This window comes from Triturus cristatus, chromosome 4_2, assembly GCF_964204655.1.
Source record: "Triturus cristatus chromosome 4_2, aTriCri1.1, whole genome shotgun sequence".
NCBI lineage: Eukaryota > Metazoa > Chordata > Amphibia > Caudata > Salamandridae > Triturus > Triturus cristatus.
In genome coordinates this window covers 233,500,453-233,520,768 of record NC_140586.1, presented here as the reverse complement: position 1 = coordinate 233,520,768, position 20,316 = coordinate 233,500,453, and the positions used below count along the sequence as shown (strand labels likewise).

General features: G+C 44.7%; 1 protein-coding gene across 3 annotated transcripts in view; it reads left to right on the top strand.

Annotated features, from left to right (window-relative positions):
- Positions 1–20,316, top strand: part of LOC146833507 (ras-related C3 botulinum toxin substrate 2) — a 149,851-nt gene that overhangs the window by 82,793 nt on the left and 46,742 nt on the right. For all 3 annotated transcript variants that reach the window (XR_014960592.1, XM_085601354.1, XM_085601353.1), the window contains exons 4-5: positions 9,195–9,257; positions 12,059–12,218. Coding sequence is in view for 2 of the 3 variants with exons in the window: in XM_085601354.1 (XP_085457480.1) it covers positions 9,195–9,257; positions 12,059–12,218 (223 nt within the window). In the remaining variant the exon portion in view is untranslated. The remainder of the gene's footprint in view (positions 1–9,194; positions 9,258–12,058; positions 12,219–20,316) is intronic.

Genomic DNA, 20,316 nt, shown 5'->3' with positions numbered 1-20,316 from the left:
ACCCGCAAGCTCTTTGAACTGGTCAAACACCAATCAAATAAACTGGCTAAAACCCCGAAAGTATCCCCTAAATCTCTAATATCTTCGGAGGAATTCTCCTCTTTCTTCGCTGATAAAATCACTTCACTAGGAAACAAACTCAGTACCGCCACTTGCTCTCAACCCCCTCCTGACCGGCCCCCCTTTTCCGCACTACCCTCACTGGCCTCACCCAAAAACCAAGCTCGCTGGACCGACTTCGAATACTACGACGAAGACTCCATCTCTAAAATCCTCTCTACCTTAAACCCAAATAACCACTTCAATGACCCGCTACCATCCAACTGCCTCGCTGCTGCCTCCCAATCCATTGTTCGTTGTTGGACTGCAATAATCAATGCCTCTCTCCAGCAGGGATCGATTCCGGACCCCTTAAAAGCCGGCCAAGTCCTCCCTATTTTAAAAAAACCATCGCTGGATCCTGCCTCACCTGACAATTTCAGACAGATCTCCAATATCCCTCTGTTAGCCAAAGTTTTAGAGAAGTCTGTACAACAGCAACTAAGTCAGCACATCAACAACTTCCACCTACTTGATGACTTTCAATCTGGATTCAGACCGGGGCACAGCACAGAAACTACTATGCTCCACATCATGGATGACGCCCTACAAGCCCTTGACCAAGGCAAAACCTGTCTTCTAATCCTCTTAGATCTATCCTCCGCCTTCGATACGGTCAATCATGAAAAATTACTTGAACGCCTTAAACTCAGGATGGGTTTGGATGGCGTTGTCCTAGAATGGTTCAGGTCCTTCCTCCATAACCGATCTCAGAGATTCCTCATTAACGGCAACCTATCAGCTCCCACCCCGGTCACGGTTGGAGTCCCCCAAGGTTCAACCCTGTCACCCACCCTCTTTAATCTTTAATTGGAGCCACTCACTAAAGTTCTTCGTACCGCCAACATCTCCTACCATATGTACGCGGACGACACCCAAATATACATCAATATTGCATCACTCGAGGAGATCCTCACCCTGAACGAGAACCGGAAACTAACTGTCCAATGGCTAGCCGCTAACCAACTAAAAATCAACACAAAGAAAACTGAATTTCTCCTGATCTCCCCCTCTAAAGTCAACCCGGAGATTCAGATGTGGATCAAGGCCCTCACAGCCTTAAACTGCCCGCTGACCATTGTGGACTCTGCCAAATCATTGGGCATATTCCTCGACTGCAACCTGAACATGCGAAACCACATTAACTCAATGGCTAAATCAGCCAGATTCCACCTGAGCTACCTTTGGAAGCTGAAACCCATCATCGATGCTCCTGACCTAAAAATGGCAGTCCAAGCACTAGTCATCTCTAGACTGGAATATGGATGCTCCACCCTCACGGGATTACCCAAGATCTCCTTGGCCCCACTAAAAGCTTGCATCAACCCGGCGGCCAGACTACTCACCGGCACTAGCAAATTCGACCACATCTCTCCACACATGAAAGCACTAAAATGGCTCCCTCTAGAGGCCAGAATACAGCTGAAACTGGCATGCATTAAACACAAGGCCCTATACGCAAACTCCCCTGCTTACCTGGCACAGAAACTTGTGATATCTGGAGGAAGCAGGAACTTCCGGTCCGCTAGAAATCTCCTGCTCCAACCTGCCCATTTTCAGAAAAAAGAACCTACAATAGGGCATTCTCCGGGGCAGCACCAAGAATCTGAAACTCTTTCCCACCCGACATCAGAAAAATCCCTTCTCTAGCACCTTTCAAGAAGGAGGCCAAAACCTTCCACATGGGTAAATTCCTGGTTTAAGGCCTGCTCTCAACCACCACAATGTGCCTGTCGAATCTAAGACTATTGCTTCTTCCTCAGATCACCAACTCACCCCGTCGAGAAAATGTGGGGCTTCTGTTTTTACCGATTCTAACTATAACTGTAACCACACTTTTGTGTCCCCTTTTTGTCCCTATGCTCCCAGCAACCCTACCCCGCCCCAACCTTTGTATATTTCTGTACTTGAGACTTTTCTGTTTGCTTACCTCTGCAAACCGTGTAAAGCGCTCTGATACCCTCGCGGGTCAAGTTCACGCTCTATAAAACATTAAATAAATAAATAAAGTGCCTGTCAGTGTGTTGGCCTCTCTGCAGAGCACACAGAACAATGGTCAGGTATGCCAGTTGTAATGGCAATTTTGTGAAAATGTATGTGAAGGGGGTGCACAGATGGCAAATTATGTACAGAACAAAAGTAAAATAAATTGCTTAAATGTGAGTGAGTGCAGTGTATGTTTGGATGTGGTGAAGTGTGGGCGATGCAAGGAAGTGCATTCGGGGAAGAGTGAAAATAGGTTGCCAAAGAGGAAAGAGAGGTGGTTGAAGATGTGGAGATTATTTTTCAATGTTTTCTTCTGGAGGAGGATCCAGCCTGGACCCCACGTTTGTCCATTAAGCTTGTTCGCATCACTCACTACATAAAAGTCCTACCAAACTTTTACACCCCAGCACTTTCATATATCACCAGCCACCACTGGAGAGTTCTTTTCTACCTAAGGCCCCAAGTTGAGCGAGAATTGCAGGCACCAAACGGCCTGGATTTCCTTGAAAAGGTGACTGGCCCCACTCCGCAGGTATTACCGACGTGATCTACCCTAAGCAGAAGCAAACGAGCACCAAACGGCTATGCGTCGACATGAGGCCTCCCAAGCACGCCATTCAGCGCGAGCGCTACATAACACCAACGATGGATGACATAGTGGCTGATTTAAACGTGCCAAGTGGTTCTCAAAGTTGGACCTCAACTCAGGAGATCACCAGTTGGAGCTTGCCCCAGGGAGTCGATACATAATGGCATTTTCCACACACGTAGGGCTCAGAAGCTACAAGAGACAGTTTCGGTGTCTCTTTTGCAGTAGAGGGCTTTCAAAATGCGATTGAAGAGACACTGTGAGGGCTGCTCAGAGTCATCAACCTGAGACATGACACATTGATTTACTCAAACAGCCTGGAGGAACATCATGTTCGCCTAAGGAACACCCTGCAACGCCTAGTGGACAATGGATTGATGCTCCACAAAAGCAAATGCTCCTTCTAACGGGACTCAATAGAATTCTTCGGCTATATCTTCTCTAGAGAGGGCCTACGTGTAGATCCAAGGAGAGCCATGGCCATCCAGCATGCACCGGTCCCAAGTAGTCCGTCAGGTGTCCGCAGTTTCCTTGGCATGGCTACATACTGTGGAAGGTTGATTCATAATTTAGCGACATTATCTGAGCCTCTGCTCATCCTCAGCAGATCTGATGCTGACAAGGCATTGAAGGCTATTCAGAGCACCCTTCTAGACAAAGTCACAATGGCATACTTCCACAAAAGAAAGACAGAGCTACTTGTCAACGCCTGTCAGTGGGGTTGAGTGCTGTGCTCATGCAGGCATGCACCGACAAGAGGTGGGTACCCATAGCCGATGCCAGACAAGCATTGTCAGACACGAAAATACGCTATGCGCAGATAGAGACGGAAGCCCTGGCCATCCGATGGGCATGCCAGCATTTCAACCTGTACCTCTGCAGCCAGGAGTTCAAAGTAAATGCAGACCATAAGCTCTTCCTTCCACTCTTCAATGAGGCAAATGGTCGAGCCCCCCCAGGATCAAAAGATGGGTCGTACAACTACATATTGACACCTTTGGAATAGCTTAAGGGGACCCTTCCTGCACATAAACAATTTAAAAAAAGAAATACAGGGCTGCACCATATTTACTAAAATATGGTGCAGCCCTGCATTTCCCCCTGTGCTAGCCATAAATTAAGCTGCCCTGCGCCATCGCAGGCACCCTTGCTCCATAGTGCAAGGGTGCCTGTGTTGAGGGGAAGATTGTTAGTGTGCAGATAGGCCCCCTTCCTGCACATAAACAATCATTTTAAATAAATGCTGTTTTGCAACTTCTAGGTGTGCTGCATTAAACAACACACACAGAATTTAAAAAATGGCATTTAAATATTGTTTATGTGCAGGAAGGGGAACATTCCTGCACATAAACAATCTTTCCCTCAATACAGGCACCCTTGCGCTATGGTGCATGGATGCCTGCGTTGGCGCTAGGCAGCTTAATTTTGGGTCAGTGCAGGGGGAAACGACAGGCTGCACCATATTCTAGTAAATATGGTGCAGCCCTGTGTTTCTAAAGTGACAAACCGTGTCGTTAGCCTCCTTCGCTTAATGACAAGCTTCGCCACTTTCTTGTAAATATGCCCCTAAGTTTCCCACAGTAGAAGTCGTGGCATCCACGGCATTCTCACATGTCAGACCGATATTGGACAGACCCTTCACAATGTTAGGTCTACCAGACGAAGTGAAGTCAGACAATGGGCAACACTTTCAGGGGCATGAGTTACAGGGCTACCTCGCATCTCTCGCCATCAGACACAGAAAGATCACCCCCAGTGGCCTCAAGTCAATGGGGAGGTGGAGAGGTTCATCAGAACACTGAACCGGGCCCTTCGGATTGGGGTGGACCAAGGTGAAGATGTGGAGACATGTCTACGCCAATTTTTAAATGCCTACAGACAGACCCTACACAGTACAACCAACTGTGCTCCAGCTCACCTTTTATTCTGGAAGCCTGCTCGAGACAGCATTCCGGTCGATCCTGAGTGGTGGCCAGCGGACATTGATATAGAGGCTACTCAAGCCAGGCAAGTGATCACAAATAGAAAAGACAGCATCCGCTGGATGGCCCAAAACCCCTCACTGCAAGTAAGGGCAACAGTGATAATCAAAGACAGATACCCAGGCTGGAAATTCAGGACTCCGTATTAACTCGATATCTGGACTGTGACCCAGATTGATGGCAAAATAGTAACTGCTCAGAGAGGCCACTGGACCATCACAAGAAACATCTTGCGGTTCATAGAGGTGGCACATACCCCAGAGAACATTGACGGAGAAGAGGGGGAGTCAACCTAAACATACAATAAGGTTTTGCCAACCTCTCCTTCAAGGGTAGGGGATGGACTTGGCGCATCACCGGACAAGAGAAACCCCCCAGAAAACAGTCTATGTACAACAGGAACCCCAGATGAACACACACCAGTGGGCAGTCTGGCAGGACAGGGGACCAGAAGCATCTTCTGAAGCCAGAAGTATGATCTTCGACCGAACCCTGCTCCCAGACAAAGATTGCGAGACTTCGTATGTCAGATGCAGTTCCCATGAGGTTGTTTGTTTTGGAACTTGTGGTGTCTGTGCATCATTTCTCAGTGCACTTCCTTTATACAAAAATGTTGGAATGTTACTTTGTACATGTCAATGTATTCCATGTATTACTTGTTTAGAATGTTTGGGCCAGGGACTGGAACTGCTTCACAGACAGTTGGAGTTTATTGATAATGTCAACATTCCTCTACTTATAGATTCTGGTGCAAGAATCCCTATCATTTCTATTGACAAGTACAAACAAAGCTGGGCACATAAGGTGTTATTGCCCCCTGATGTTGTCACTATAGCATTTGAAGGCAGCAGAATTGATTTAGCCGGATATTTTTGTGGCAATATCACTTTTGAAACTAAGACCATTCATGGTAAGATTTATGTGGCATACAAAGGCATTAACGTACTGGGTTGGTGGCACCAAGCTGAATTTGAGATGATCATCAAACCTGTTCACAAACATCCTGTTTCTCTTACTAACTCAGTATCTGACTACACACCCTGGAAAGAGAAATTTAAAAATGTATTTTCGAATAAAATTGGTTTGATTAAAAATGTTTGCCACACCATTAAGATTAAAGAAGGTGTACAACCAGTCAAACATAGGCTACGCAATGTACCTCACAGTGTTAGAAATGAACTTTCTGCCATGTTAAATAAAATGCAGAAGGATGGTATTATAGAGAAAGTAGATGCTACTCTATGGCTTTCTCCGATCGTTTTGGCCAAAAAGAAAAATGGCGAACTATGCTTATGCATTGACTTGCGCTCCATCAACAACGCAATTTGGGTAGAACATTTTCCATTGCCCCATATTGAGGACCTTATCACTACAGTTGGCCAATCCAAGTGGTTTTCCAAACTGGACTTACGAGCTGCGTACCATCAGGTGGAACTGCACGAGTCTTCGAGGCATTTCACTGCTTTCGTTACACCTGATGGTACATTCCAGTTCCGCAGGATGCCATTTGGTTTGGCGTCTGCTGCGTCTGTGTTTCAGAAAGTTATGAGCAATATGTTCAAGGATATTTCTAATGTAGTTGTATTTCAAGATGATATCTTGGTGCACACTGTTTCAAAATAAAAACACAATGTTGTACTTGAGAATGTACTTACCGTGTTATAAGACAATCATGTTACAGTCAGAGAAGACAAATGCATCTTTTCAGTAAATGAGATTGAGTATTCAGGACATGTTCTTTTCAAAGATGGTGTCAAACCTAAACCCAGTATTGTGGATGGCATTGTCAATGCACCTCACCCAATTGACAAAGATCAACTTTGTTCGTTCATTGGGCTTTGTGAATTCTACTCCAAGTTCATAAAGAATTTTGCAAGTCTCATTGAATGTTTCCGAAGTCTTTTAAAGAAGAACTCTGATTTTATATGGACAGCTACTTGTCAAGCTCATTTTCGGCGCATCAAAGAGAGTATCCTTTCTGCCCCCTGCTCTTCAAGCATACATGGAAGGGCGAGATACATTCGTTACTGTGGACGCCAGCTCATATGGCATGGGTGCTGTACTATCACAAACGACAGGTAACAGTGAGTTTACAATTGGTTTTGCTTCAAGACAAATGAAGGACGTTGAACTGAGATACTCAGTTATTGAAAAAGAGTTGCTTGCTTGTGTATGGGGAATTGAGAAATTCAGACCATACTGTGGGGGAGTAAATTTAGTTTGAGGACCGATCACAAGCCATTAGTTGATATTCTCTCTGGCAACAAAATCAAAAAATCAACGGCTAGATTAGCTAGATTATCCACCAAACTTTTAGAGTTCAATTTTACTGTACAATACATCGCTGGAGGGAAGAATGTTATAGCTGACTTCTTATCCAGACATCCTGTGCATGAGGATAAGTCAAATGAATCAGAAGAAGATATTGAAGAATGTATCATTGCTAGCATTGATGACACCGTAATTTGTCCTGAAATGGTAGAGTGGTGTTAAGCATTAGAAAGTGATTTACTACTTAAACAAGTTGTGGAGTTTGTGGTGAAAGGTTGGCCTAAGGAAAGATCTATTGAACCTAAGTTGTAACCATTTTGTAAGGTTGAAAATGAATTATCTCATGAAGGCAAACTTTTAGTCAGAGAAGGCAAATTAATTCCTCCATTTTGTTTTAGACAAAAAATTCTAGAAACTGCGCATTCAGGTCATTTGGGTATGACTTCCACCAAGCGAAGAATTCGTAATGATATTTGGTGGCCGTCCATAGATCGAGATGTGGAAGCACTTGTTAACAATTGTACACAATGTCTATAAAGTGACACACATTTAGTTACTAATTCTCCATCTCCCAAACCCTCAATTTCTCCCAACAGAGTATGGCAAAAGGTCGCAGTAGATTTTCTTGGACCATTTCATGTACTACCCAATTGTATGAAATATTTCATAGTTCTAATTGATCAGTTATCCAGGTGGGTGGAGGTCAGAAGTGTTTCTGAGCCAAATACCAAATCTGTCATTCGATTTCTCCAAGATGTATTCAGCAGAGAGGGCACACCTGAGGAATTACTTACAGATAATGGGGTTCAGTTTACTTCACAAGTCATGCAATATTTTTTTACAAAGATGGGCATCAAACACTTACGCACTCCTTTGTATTTTCCTCAGGGAAATGGAAAAGTGGAAAGATTCAACAGGGTTCTAGTCGAATGTATTCAAAGTGCCATCAAAGCTAAAGTAGATTGTGAGTCTGCTATCAGAGATGTGGTATGGGCATATAGGACCACTCCTCGTTCTGTATCGGGTTGTGTTCCTTTTGAATTGATGAGAGGGAGGAAAGTGGTATCTACACTCAATCCGTTTTGGAAACTGAAATGTTTGGACAATAAATGTGATGTTGCAAAAAATTCTTTCATTGCTAAAAATCGTAGTGATGAAGCCAGTGTTAGCAGATGTAATAAACTCGCCATGCCTGCTTCAAAGAAAGAAGTCAAATTTGTTGTTGGTGATCTGGTTCGTGTAAAGGATCCGTTGATGCTACAAAAAGGTAAATCAAAATTCAGGGATCCTGCACGTATAGTTACAATTAAAGGTAACAGTGCAAAATTAGAGACTGGTCAGTGGTGGAATTTTGGTCGCTTGGCCAGAATCAATTCTACTCATAATCCAATTGTAAATTTTGGTCAAAGTTTTCCTGATGTTAGAAGGAGTTCAAGAGTTAGGAGGATTCCTAGTAGGTATGTTCAGTAAGCATTCTGTTCACTGTTTTGTTAAGTGCACTATTTTCTATTTTCGTTAAAAAGAGGGAGATATGTGGTGTCTGTGCATTATTTCTCAGTGCAGTTCCTTTATACAAAAATGTTGGAATGTTACTTTGTACATGTCAATGTATTTCATGTATTACTTGTTTAGAATGTTTGGGCCAGGGACTGGAACTGCTTTATAGACAGTTGGAGTTACCACCTTGAGCCCCCTACAGCTGTATACCTGTGTACCCTGTTGACTACAATAAATCTACTTAAAGAGTGAAGACTTCTGGTCTGTATGAATTCCTGTTCAACTTTATTGAGGAGAGCACACATCAGAACTTTATGAAGAATGGGAGGGATGTAGTGAGCCACCCAGATTCTATTCCAAGGCACACCCATTGTATCACTATCCAGGCCAGGTGCGTCCCGAGGAGATAAAAAAAAGGGGCGGAAGGTCGGTCATGGCCTTCGCCGACACAATAAGACAGTGTGCGTGTCAGTTCATATAGCGCAGTGCTACGAAGTGCGAGGCCTTACTCAAGGGCCCAGCCACCACTTTACACTGGGGTCAGAGTCATGAATCTTTCTAGGAGCCGTGGAATCCTCTTCAAAGCACAACCGTACTTCAAAACTCCCACGTCCCTTGGCCATGGCCCCTGCACTACAATCTGTGGAGCAATGCACAGCTCACACTGTACGGTCACCTTAGGGGTTATAACAAGAAGGGCCATACTCTTCCAATATCAACTTTAATGCTGACATTTAATGTTTTATTTTATTTTCTGACCCTTCTTGCAGGATGTATTCCTGATCTGTTTCTCCCTGGTCAGCCCTGCCTCCTACGAAAATGTGCGCGCCAAGGTAAGCCATGGGTAAAGGCATGGGGACAGATTTTTTGATACATTCATGGTCTGGGGGTAGGTGTGCATATTTACATGGGTGAGCCATGTGTGATCTAGCCCACATTAGAATACACTTTGCAGAAGTCCTCAAAATGTAAGTGGCTGAAGCTCTCACAGTAATTTTCATGATGAAAAGGAACATTTTGGATGGATTTTTCTCCAGAGTGATCACTATTTACCCATTCCCTACCCTACATGCTGTGACTTCTGGCCTCTTCATGGCTCAATCTTGGCCTCACCACTGGAGTGTCTTTGTGCTCCAAGTTTACTTACAAAATCTGAAGCTAGAGTTTTCCAATGTTGTTCAACGTGTAATGGCTTATGGAGACAATGCTCCCTCTAGTCCACTTACCCTTTGTCTGAAACCAGCTGAAATGTTCTCATGGAAGTAGAGGGTGATGGATGTGAGGGGTGAGGAGGAAAGAAGGAGAGTGAATCATGGGCAACAGGAAGGTGATAAGACAGGAAATCCTGATTTCCTTCTTGAAACACTTTAAGAAAGGGGGAATTCTCCGGTGGAGGAAACCTTACAGGGCCGTCACAAGGTGGGGGGAGCTGGTGACAGTTTGCCCCAGGGGTACAACTTAGTCAGTGAGATCCAAGGGATGTGAATTTCTAAATTTCTAACTCAAATAGCAGTGGGCCACAGGGAGAATGTGGAGGTAAATAAGCTTTAGAATGGCTGTTCCCATTCAAAGCACTGTCAGTACTGATTTGCATTAAGACAGCCTTGGGGGCTGAATCAGAGTTTGGCAGACAAGTACTATGTTGCAGAGCTAACTGAATACCCTGTCCACCAAACTCAAAGTCCACCCACCCTATTGTGAGTCGGGAGGACCACAAGTTTTACGCCAACTGAATAAAATGTACTCTGTCAGTATAAAACTTTCTTCAAAGGCCCGACAGAGTAAATACCATCGAAAGTAAACCATCCGAACATCTGCCCTATTTAGAGCAGGAGGTAAGATAGCTTGTGTTTTTTTATTTTCCGTCACCGTCAGGTATATCCTGACAGTAAGGGATAGTAAAAAAAGAAAACTTACCTCCACACCATGGGAGAAAAGTGGTATGCGGGTCATTCTTTTTTTTATTTCTCAAAAACAAACTCCTGCTTTGGGAGTTTATTTTTGAAAAAGAAACATTTTTTGGACTAGTTTGATAGCCTGCTCTCATGTTTGATGCAGCTGCTGGTTAAACTAATCCTACACTTATAGACACTACCATGACAGCAGTTTCTGTCAGTGTACAGAGATCTCCTCCGGGCTGGTGGGCATCTCTAAATCTGAAAGGCAGAGTAAAGGAAGTAAAGTCCTCTCCCAAAATGTCTGCCTTTACTCCATCTACTAAATCCTAAATCAGGGTCTTTGTCTAGAGAGGCACATTAGGCTAAAAATAATGGTTTGGAATGCTACCCGAGGGACTGCCAGTGGTTAGACTATTTGTAAACTTTTGAGCCATCATCTTTGGGGTGATTGCTATTCCATTGCTGAAGTATGCCTGGAAAGCTGAGCCGGACATAGCTTTCCAAGCCTACTACAGCCAATGTCTGTGAATTCTAAAAGGGGTACTTCTGTTGGCATTTGCGTGGCTTTGTAAATACCACAAAGTATTTTGCATATGGCTGTGTCAAAAAAGTGACGCAATCCCAATGCAAAATCTTTGTAAATCCGGGCCCCTATACATTTAAGCTACTGATCCCCAAATAATGACCATGTTAAAACCTCATAATTAATTGAAAAACCAAGATCGACAAAGCAGATCTGTCTTGGCCCCCAGATTAAACTACCAAGCCAAAAATGTGTTTATTCAGGGGGGTGTTTTACCACAAACACCCCTCTGAAGTTACGCCCCTAGGACCCACGCTGACACTGGTGAATGTATTTGAATATTAAAAACTGTCACATATTCTTGATCAGACAGGTAACGTCATTCACCACGCGGTGGCGCCATCAAATGGTCACTTTACCGGGGCCAACAAAAGTTTCTGACAGCTCTATGAATTTATGCCATAGCTTGAGAACATGTCAGAGAAGGCATGTTTGTGGTTTTGTGTAAAAGTTTTAGATTTGAAGCCTAGACAAGCTGGGCACAAGAGTTACATGGTTGCTTTGTAAGGTTCTGAGTACAGACTGAACATTTACTGTTCGCAACAAGCAATAATACAAAATGACAGAAATAAACAGTTGAGGGTCTCAAACAAACAACAATTACAGCGCTTGTGGAGAAAGAACCTCAGTAGTAACTGTCACGTCAGCCCTAGCTCCCCCCCCCCCCGCCAGCGCACCCCACCCCCCTCTATTTCCTAAGTGAATTACTCATGTCTGTCCCCAGGTATCTCATCAGTGGGGGCATGATTGGGCAAGGGGCGCTCGTCGTCCACGTAGAGCCAGCACATCTACCCTTCATTTTGAGGATGTAAAGCTCTCTTTCTTTCAGTGGGATGACTGCAAGCCTGTCATACCCCTAACACCATTTTGCTCACACCCCCACAGAGGGATCCACTGCTCCCTCAGAAGCCCTCTAACCTCTGTCCTTTTCAATGATTTCTGGTGCTGTCCTATTCCTCCATTCTCTTCTCCCAATTCTATTTTTATATTCCCCAAATCCTTTCCCACTCCCAGTGGTTCTCCATATCCCTTATACTGTCCCACTCTCTCCATCTCCCAGTTGCTACTGGGTCTTCTTGCACCATCTCTCTAGCTCCATGTCCTAATGCTTCCTTGAGCTCCTCACAATTTCTCTCTTTTATCCCCCTCTCAGTGGTACATAGAGGTCCGCCATCACTGCCCTAGCACTCCTGTCATTCTGGTCGGCACCAAACTTGACTTGCGTGATGATAAGGATACCATGGACCGGCTGAAGGAGAAGAAGCTGTCCCCTATCACCTATCCACAGGGTCTGGCACTGGCTAAAGATATAGGTGAGTGGTATGCAAGCTCTGTTTGACACAGACACACCTTAGAAAACCCCATTTACTCACATTTCTATGTATGTATGCAATATTTTTATAGTATGAACCTAGCCAAAAGACAGCAGTGTTCTTTGCAAGGTTAAAGATAGGGGCAGCTCCTCCATTAGGGCGGAGTAGCGTCGCCCCACTGCTTTCTCACAGTGCGAGAAGCATAAACATAAAATGGTAAAACTACCATTTTATGTTTCTGCTTCTTGCACTGCGAAAAAGCAGAAGGGTTGTGTTAGGGGCGGTGGGTCTGCTCTAGGGCAGGGGAGGAGTGGCTTGTCCACTGCTGAGGGCGCTGACTGTTTGGTCGGCCCTCTGGGGCCGACCAAACCAGTCATGCGCACTCTGCCTTTTCTCCATGTAGGCTGCATGCAGAAAATGGAGAAAATGGCCTCCCCATAGGTTACTGGCTGGTCGGCGTCCCGACCAATCACAACGCTGCCATATTAACCCCCCGTGCGACCCTCCCGCGTGATCCCCATGCCACCCTACCCTCGATTAATGCCGGCTGTGACTGGTTAAAGGCAAAGGGCTAGTCAACAGGCGATAGGAGGAATAGCTGATTTGTGGACAGCTGCTGCATCATGATATAGTGTTCTGTAAATAGTTGAGCTCAACTCTTTCCTAAACTGGAGCATGTTTGGAACAGTTCTGATACAGGTTTCTTGGGATACAGATATATTTTTACGGATCCCAGGTGCATAGGTGGAGAAAGCATGTCGCCTCTTTTGTATTTTCTTTCACTTCTTCGTCTCTATAGGCTCCTGGCTGCAGGTTTACAGCAAGCCACAGCCCTTAAGCGGCATGTATGTTGGTCTTTGTTCAAAAATGCTTCTCTCTGAAGGGTCACCCCAAACTTTTTGCCTTCCTCCTCCTCTTTTCCTGACCTTATTTTTGTTGGCTTTAAGACTCTGAGAATTGTGCTTCCTCCTCTAAACATGGTAACATTGGCTCCTACCAAATAGGCATATTTAATTTACTTATAGATCCCTAGTAAAATGCACCAAAAGTGCCCAGGGCCTGCAGTACTGACTGTGCCACCCACTTAAGTAGCCCCTTAACCATGGCTCAGGCCTGCCACTGCAGAATTTGTGTTTGCAGTTTTGAAAAGCTATGCCGACCAGGCAAGTTAAACCTCTTTCCAGACCTTAAGCTTTCTCTTTAATAAATATAGGTTACCCCTAAAGTGTATTTAAAAATAGGACATCTACTTTCAAGTTTTACATGTCCTGGTAGTGAAAAACTCTTAAATTAGTTTTTCACTACTGCAAGGCCTATCTCTCCCCCAGGACAACATTGGGATTACTTTATTACACAATATAAGTGTAATTCCCAATTGGGAAGAGATAAGACCTCCAAATCTGTTGTCTCTGGAATCACAATTTAAAATTACAACTTATGGTAAAGTCGCACTTTAAATTGGAATTCTGAAAATGCCACTTTTAGAAAGTTGGCATTTTCTTACTTTATGCACCCAAGTTAAGCTACCCGAGATTTAGATTCAGTTACATTACAGTGTCCCTCTCAGCACTACTTAATAGGAGTGCTGGACACATACAAAAATGTAAAGGGTTGTCCTCACACACCACGTGTCATGCTTCATCATAGGACAACCCTCGCTCTCTAAAAACAAGGTTTGATGGAGAGCGTGCCTACACCTGAAGACAGGGACGCACTTCTAAATCAGAATGGGCCCGTATAAACAGTGAATTAAAAAACAATGTGGCATCCTAAATCTCATTTATTCATTGGACAAACCACTTGGCATTAAAAGATCAAAATGTGGGGATAAGGGGAACTAGTACCCCATCACCATTATTACCATCGTCAACATGTTTCTGCCTTGTGGCTCTACTGAGTCCGCAGCATTCTTCAAGACGAACAAACGGGCTCCTGATGAGGCAATATTGTACTAAGAATTGCCTCGTTGGTAGGGTGACCTGTGTCTACCTCTAATCTAAAATGGTTCATAGATACCCGTCAATACATACATTATTTATTTAGGTGCCATAATTGAGAAAAGGTAGACTTAAGTAACGCTTATATGATATGTAAGCATGTAGCAGTGCATGCTAATGTGATATTGTGACACTTCACAAGTGAGGAAATCGTAAAAAGCTTTTCTCTACTAAATTGTGGGACCAGCTCACAACCTTACCCCAACGTTGGGTCTTCAATGCCCCATGGAGGAAGGGCTCAGGGACCCCTGTAGTCACACTCTAGGGATAATAAGTTTTAAAGGAAGTTCAAGTTAGACTATCACACACTTACTTACATTCATATATATCCAGGGAGAGGCTCCCTTCACTCATTCATTCTCTCACTGCCTCAAGGTCCGTTCCTCGCTGTATACCTACACGCGTTAGCTCCTTCCTCCAACGATGTCAGAATGTAAGGAAGGGCGTGTTTTTGTTTTTTTAAACTTTTTTTATTGACAGTTTTCAAAACAAATAAACATTCATTGGCATTGAACATGTCGAGACTCAGATCATTAGTTTGTGCATATTCATTCAGCATCCAACTCAACAATACATCGACATGGCGGTAACAAGGGGTCCCTTGCCGCTCTCTAGTTTTATCGTGAGCTTTAAGAGGGCGTGTTTTTAAGCACATCTCATTTCGTGGGAAAGCGAGATGTACGGCACCTGTACCTAATTATTCGTGCCAGTGCATTCTCTTTGGAGGCACCTGCATGTTTTCCGGTGTCTACAGCGATGCCTGCCTGGGGTCCGCGTGATGACGTGTTGTCCACAGCTGCCGCTTTTATCCCATTGGTTCATTAGAGTTGTGGTTTCTAGATGCCAAACAGCAGTGTCAGATCATATTTAACTTCTCTCAGGCTGTATAAAGAAATGCCAAGAAGTACTCGATGTTCGTACCGCTGCGTACGTGTTGGATGCCCCTGTGCATTTTACGGTGTCTAGAACAATGCCTGCCTGGGGTGCACGTGATGACGTAGCATCCCCGGCTTTCACATTTATCCCATAGGTTCATGGGAATTGTGGTTTTTAGATGCGGAACGGTATTGTCAAATCATATCTAACTTCTCTCAGGCTGTATAAAGAAATGCCACAATGTACTAGATTACTAATGTTTGGATATTGGGTTGTGGTCTATATGCACCTAATCAGTGTACGTGGCCCATACGTCATGGTGTAACATGGCAATGTCTGGTCACGTTTTTCTCTTCGCGGGCAATATAAAAAGCTTTTATATATAGTAAGTTGAAGGCCAGCTCACCCTTGAGACTCCGTAGCCTCTAGTTCCCTCCCCTGGATATTCCAGGGAGTGTGTGTTGACATTTTTTTACTTTAGCCATTTGGTGCCTACAGTCTGTCTCTTTTCAGTCTAAGGTGGGTGACGCCTGGGCTTTGTGTATTCCCTCTAGACAGCCCCACACAGAGGGACCTTAGGTGTGACTCGATGAGCCATTCTGGAAGATAGGAGGGAACAGCTCGACACAGCCTGACACTTACACCTGAACAGGCCGTGTCCCGTCCACACACAGGAGCCAGGGCAGGAGGAGAGGACCTTTGTACACTGCAAAGACCCTTCTTTGAAGTCTCCCCACTTCAAAGGCACAACTAGTTATAAGTACTGGACCCATGACTCTGCCACTTCAGTACACTTCTGGACCTGAAACCACTCTAGGAAGAAGAACTGCTGTGATAAAGTACTGCCACTCTGCTGGATTGCTGCTCTGGAAAACTTCTGCCTTGCTGTGTTGCCCCGCTGCTGTCTCTGACTGGGTAAAACTGGACCTCCATTCCTTGAACCCTTGCTGACTCAAAGGGCTAGCTAACTAGCCTCCTGATCTGAAGTCACTGCTCCTGGACCACTGAAAGTGGGCCTAAGGTGCTTGGTCCAGTGGAACTGAAGCATCCTCTGCTGCAACACCAGAATCAATGCATCGCCGCTGCTGGGGGAACAGGATAGGTGCATTGTACTTGTAACCAGTGCACTGTCAATGGAACCATTGTATCGGAACCACTGCATCGTCGCCACTGCAGTGATATGATTGAGGCATCCTCTTGACTGGATAGAGAAACCCGGCACATTGGCTTTGGAACCATCGCATCTCAAAACCAGTGCATCCGTCTTTGGAACCGGCGCATCGCCATTGTTGCATGAAAGAAATCGACGCATCATATTAACTGCGGGTTCGAAACAGACACATCGCTCGGCTGCACCCCGCATCTTCGCTGTTGCGACCAGGATCAAGGAACTTTTGTTCAGCGGGCCTTGCGGTATCCCTGTATCCGGGTTCGTACTTCATCACAGTCGGCCTGAACTTTTGACTTTGTTCCTTTATGGCGCAACCAGATCCCCTAAATAGATGCTTATTGTTTCTAAGTGCTATTTTCACATTTAATCTTTAGAAAGTCATACCTCAACTTATACTTATTGGATTTTTGTTGTTTTGGTCTTCTGTTATTTATATATAATTAAGAGCTATTTTTCTAACCTGGCGTGGAATCTTTTTGTGGTGTTTTCACTGTGTCACTGTTTGAAGTGTTGCACAAATACTTTACACATTGCCTCTTAAACCTGACTGCTCTGTGCCAAGCTTCCAGAGGGTGAGCACAGGTTAATGTAGGGTTTGTTGTTGACTGACTCTGACTAGGATTGTGGTTCCTGTTTGGACAGGCTACATACCTCTGTCAACCAGAAACCCAATTTCTGACAGCCTTAAAGAAGGGCAGTGTGAAGTCTGGGAAGCAATGGAGTAGGGCATTGCCACCACCCAGATGCAAGAATATGGGGGCTTAAACAGCACTTCTGAAGTCGCTTTCTGGGAGAATGTTTCACTTTGTTAAGGAGAAAGAGTTGGTACCAGGCCATCTTGGTTTTGTTAGGGAAGTGTTCCGTAAGGGTTAGATCGGTGTCCAGAGGGGAAACGTCCTTTACAAAGAAGTCAGAACCATGACCTGCTTTTACACAGACTGTGACGTTAACACTCAATCCTTATACCTCGCAAGTTGTTACAATGACTTGCTTCAGGGAACGCAATGTTGGACTGATGTTGGATTTTAAGTCCAACACCTTCCAAACTGATACACCCACTGGAGTTGTAATAGCAATTTATACTATTTCAAAGTCCAGCACACCCTAAAACAAGTTGTTGTAACAAATTGCATGGTTAAGGAACGTGTGGTAAAGTCACAGTCGGGGTACTGACTGCAGTGTAAAGGAATGCGTGGTAAATGCATGCAGGATTCCGTCATACAACTGTCCAGAGTTACTCCTAACGACTTCTCATTGAGTGAAAGTTTGTGTTTGAATCATTCAAAGGTGATGTCATTGAGCCTGGTTTGGACTAGTTCTCGTATCCCTGGATTTCATGCCCTAGTCCTGCTACTTTCCCCTTGTTAAATGGGTCTAAGTCAGTGAGACCTTTATGATCAGTGGTACCTAGAAGTAAACATAAGTCTAGTTGGGTTATCGCAGGCTCTGGAGTTCATGAACTTCCGCTCCAGTTCTGAATGAGCAAAGCAAAGGACAAATAACTAAAGGACATAGAACTAATCCACAGCAGGATTGGTATTATTCTCTGAAAGACCTCAATTATGAGCGGCTGCTAAATTCATATATGTGCCAGACCTGCTGTTACTACATATGGACATACTAAGCAGGTGTTGATTTGGAATCCGTCAGTGAGCAGAATCCCTAAATGTTTTGCTGTACCTGGGCATAATAAGAGGATCGTATGACTTGAAGCCTCGAATAAAGGGGTGAGTGTTCATCCCACAACGCTGTGACTCACGCAAGACCATAAAGGTTGCCTTTTTTGGTCTCACCTGATACAGCATATGCACTGTTGGTTGCGAGTCATTTTGTTGGCTTAAAGGGGGCTTATAGCTCGCCCACTGCTTACCATTGGTTGGCTTCATTGTCACTCACTTGCTGGCTACTGCTGCGTGTCGGCTTCACTTCCTCCTCATGTATTTCTCTCTTAACCTAGAGGATGGCCCAAGTACTTCTTCCTTTCTTTGTGAGTGTTCTTCTGCTGCTCACCCTTTCTGGCCCAGGCTTTTTTCATTGACTTGCACTAAGAATGCATGTGTCTGCTGGCAGTCTCCCCTCCTCTCCCATCTTGCTCCACTGTGTTGCTTGGTCCGTCCATCTTCTGCTGTATTGCCTCATTGTCATTGCTTCCACATCCCCTGCCCCCTCTCCATTGTTACTTTCCACTTGCTCCGTACCCTTGTTGCACTCTCCCCTCACAGTGATATTGCTTGCCCCATCCCCCAACCCATCTCCCCGTTGTTGCTTGACCCTTTCCACTCCTGCCCCCTCTCACCAGAAGGAAAAAAGCTACGATGCGGCCAGTGCGGGCTGTGCCATAGTCCTTGTTATTTTAACTTTTAGCCATGCTGCACAGCACCTGCACTGCTGTACAACATGGCTAAAACACACTGACAAAGCCAATAGCTCTCGCATAGGCAGGGCCACTGGAATTGTCCGGCAGGAGATGGCCAAATTACGCAGCAGGGTTGGGTACATTTTGAGCCAAGAAAAGGCAAATTATGGAGCACATTTTGGGATAGTATTAATTCATTATTTAAGTCTCTTTACTTTTGTGGAAGTTATCCTAGGCCAGGAAATGCAAAACATTACGTTGCCACCCTTCTTCTTGATTAGTCCTAGGGAACCCTCTATCTGTTGGGCCAAATGGAAGAAAGCTTTTGAAACTTCTGCAAAACTATGTGGTCCTAAAATGGGGGTAGACCGAAAATCTGCACTATTTATTTATGCATCATTTGTATGCTCTACCCGTAGCGCCACATGCTTCTTCCTCCTTCTCCTCCCACCTCCTCCTCCTCTAGAAGAGGTGTTCAGCCTCCCCTTCTCTTTTCAACCCTTTTCAAAGTGTAAATATTTGCGCAACATCTGTCTGCGCTCTCGTCTTGCCTCAGTCGATCCCTCTATACAAGTGCACCGTATAAAGTAATATACGTAAATGCAGCCTACCCCTTCAGGCCAACCCCATGCCAATTCAGTTGCCATCTGAGATTCTTACTTTTATTTGCCCATGCACGTTGTAACTCTGCATCATATAAAAGCGTTAAAAAGGAATAAAACGGTAGATGTAATGGGTCAGTTATGGATTGTAAGACGAAAAAACAACTTCAGGTTTCAGAAATTGGACTGCGCAACCTCAGAATGGCCGGAAAGATAGATTACTGAGTTGAATATTTACTGCGGAGAACTGTAATTGACCTATATGTCCTACTCGAATCAACAGGGCCAACGTCAGCCTTTCATCCTTGCCAAGTCGATACAAAGAGAGCCACTAACTTATAAAGTGACAATCAGTATCGCCTATTCAACTTCTTTCTTCGTCAAATTTTACAAGCGTATAGTCCTAGTATATATTCCTAGCAGTCATCTAGGTAACCGGGCAGAGTTAGTGGTCGAACAAGAAGCTTGTTCACACTGTTCGCCTGGCTATTGTACGTCGCTCAGCAAATGAAGCTTATGTAGTGCTTCAAAGTGGCTGAAATGAGACATGTTGTGCTTTACAAAGGATTTATATAAATATGTACATACATGGTCAGTGCCACTGTCTTCAGGCTCGCTTGCCTCGGTAGGAACTGTAACGAGTTTGAACTCTGGGAGGGAGCTGGGCTAATGCCTTTCATGCTGCTGCTGGTGTTTGTGACCACATCTACCTAACTGAGATCCACACGCGCCTTTCTTCTTCACAAAAGTTGAACTCTCTGCTGCTGAGCGATGATTTGGTGGTTTAAGTTTTCTGGGGGCTCTGTCAAGCATGAGTCATCGCGGGTAAATGGGTGAGGCATTCAATGTAATGCTTCCTGAGATGGGTGTCCCAGATATTGCACAGGGCCACAAATAACAGGTAAATCCTCTCTGCAAGGGCTACTTCATTTGACCTTGACTTGACTTCCAAATAGCATGACAGGCCTGGGGACCTCAGCACAAACCGCACACTGATAGAATAATATTACTCAGTGTGCTGGGATTACGCCAAGGTGATAGAGGGAAATGGTTAATCAGTCGCAGCCACTGGGAATTACTCTCTCATCTGCATCTG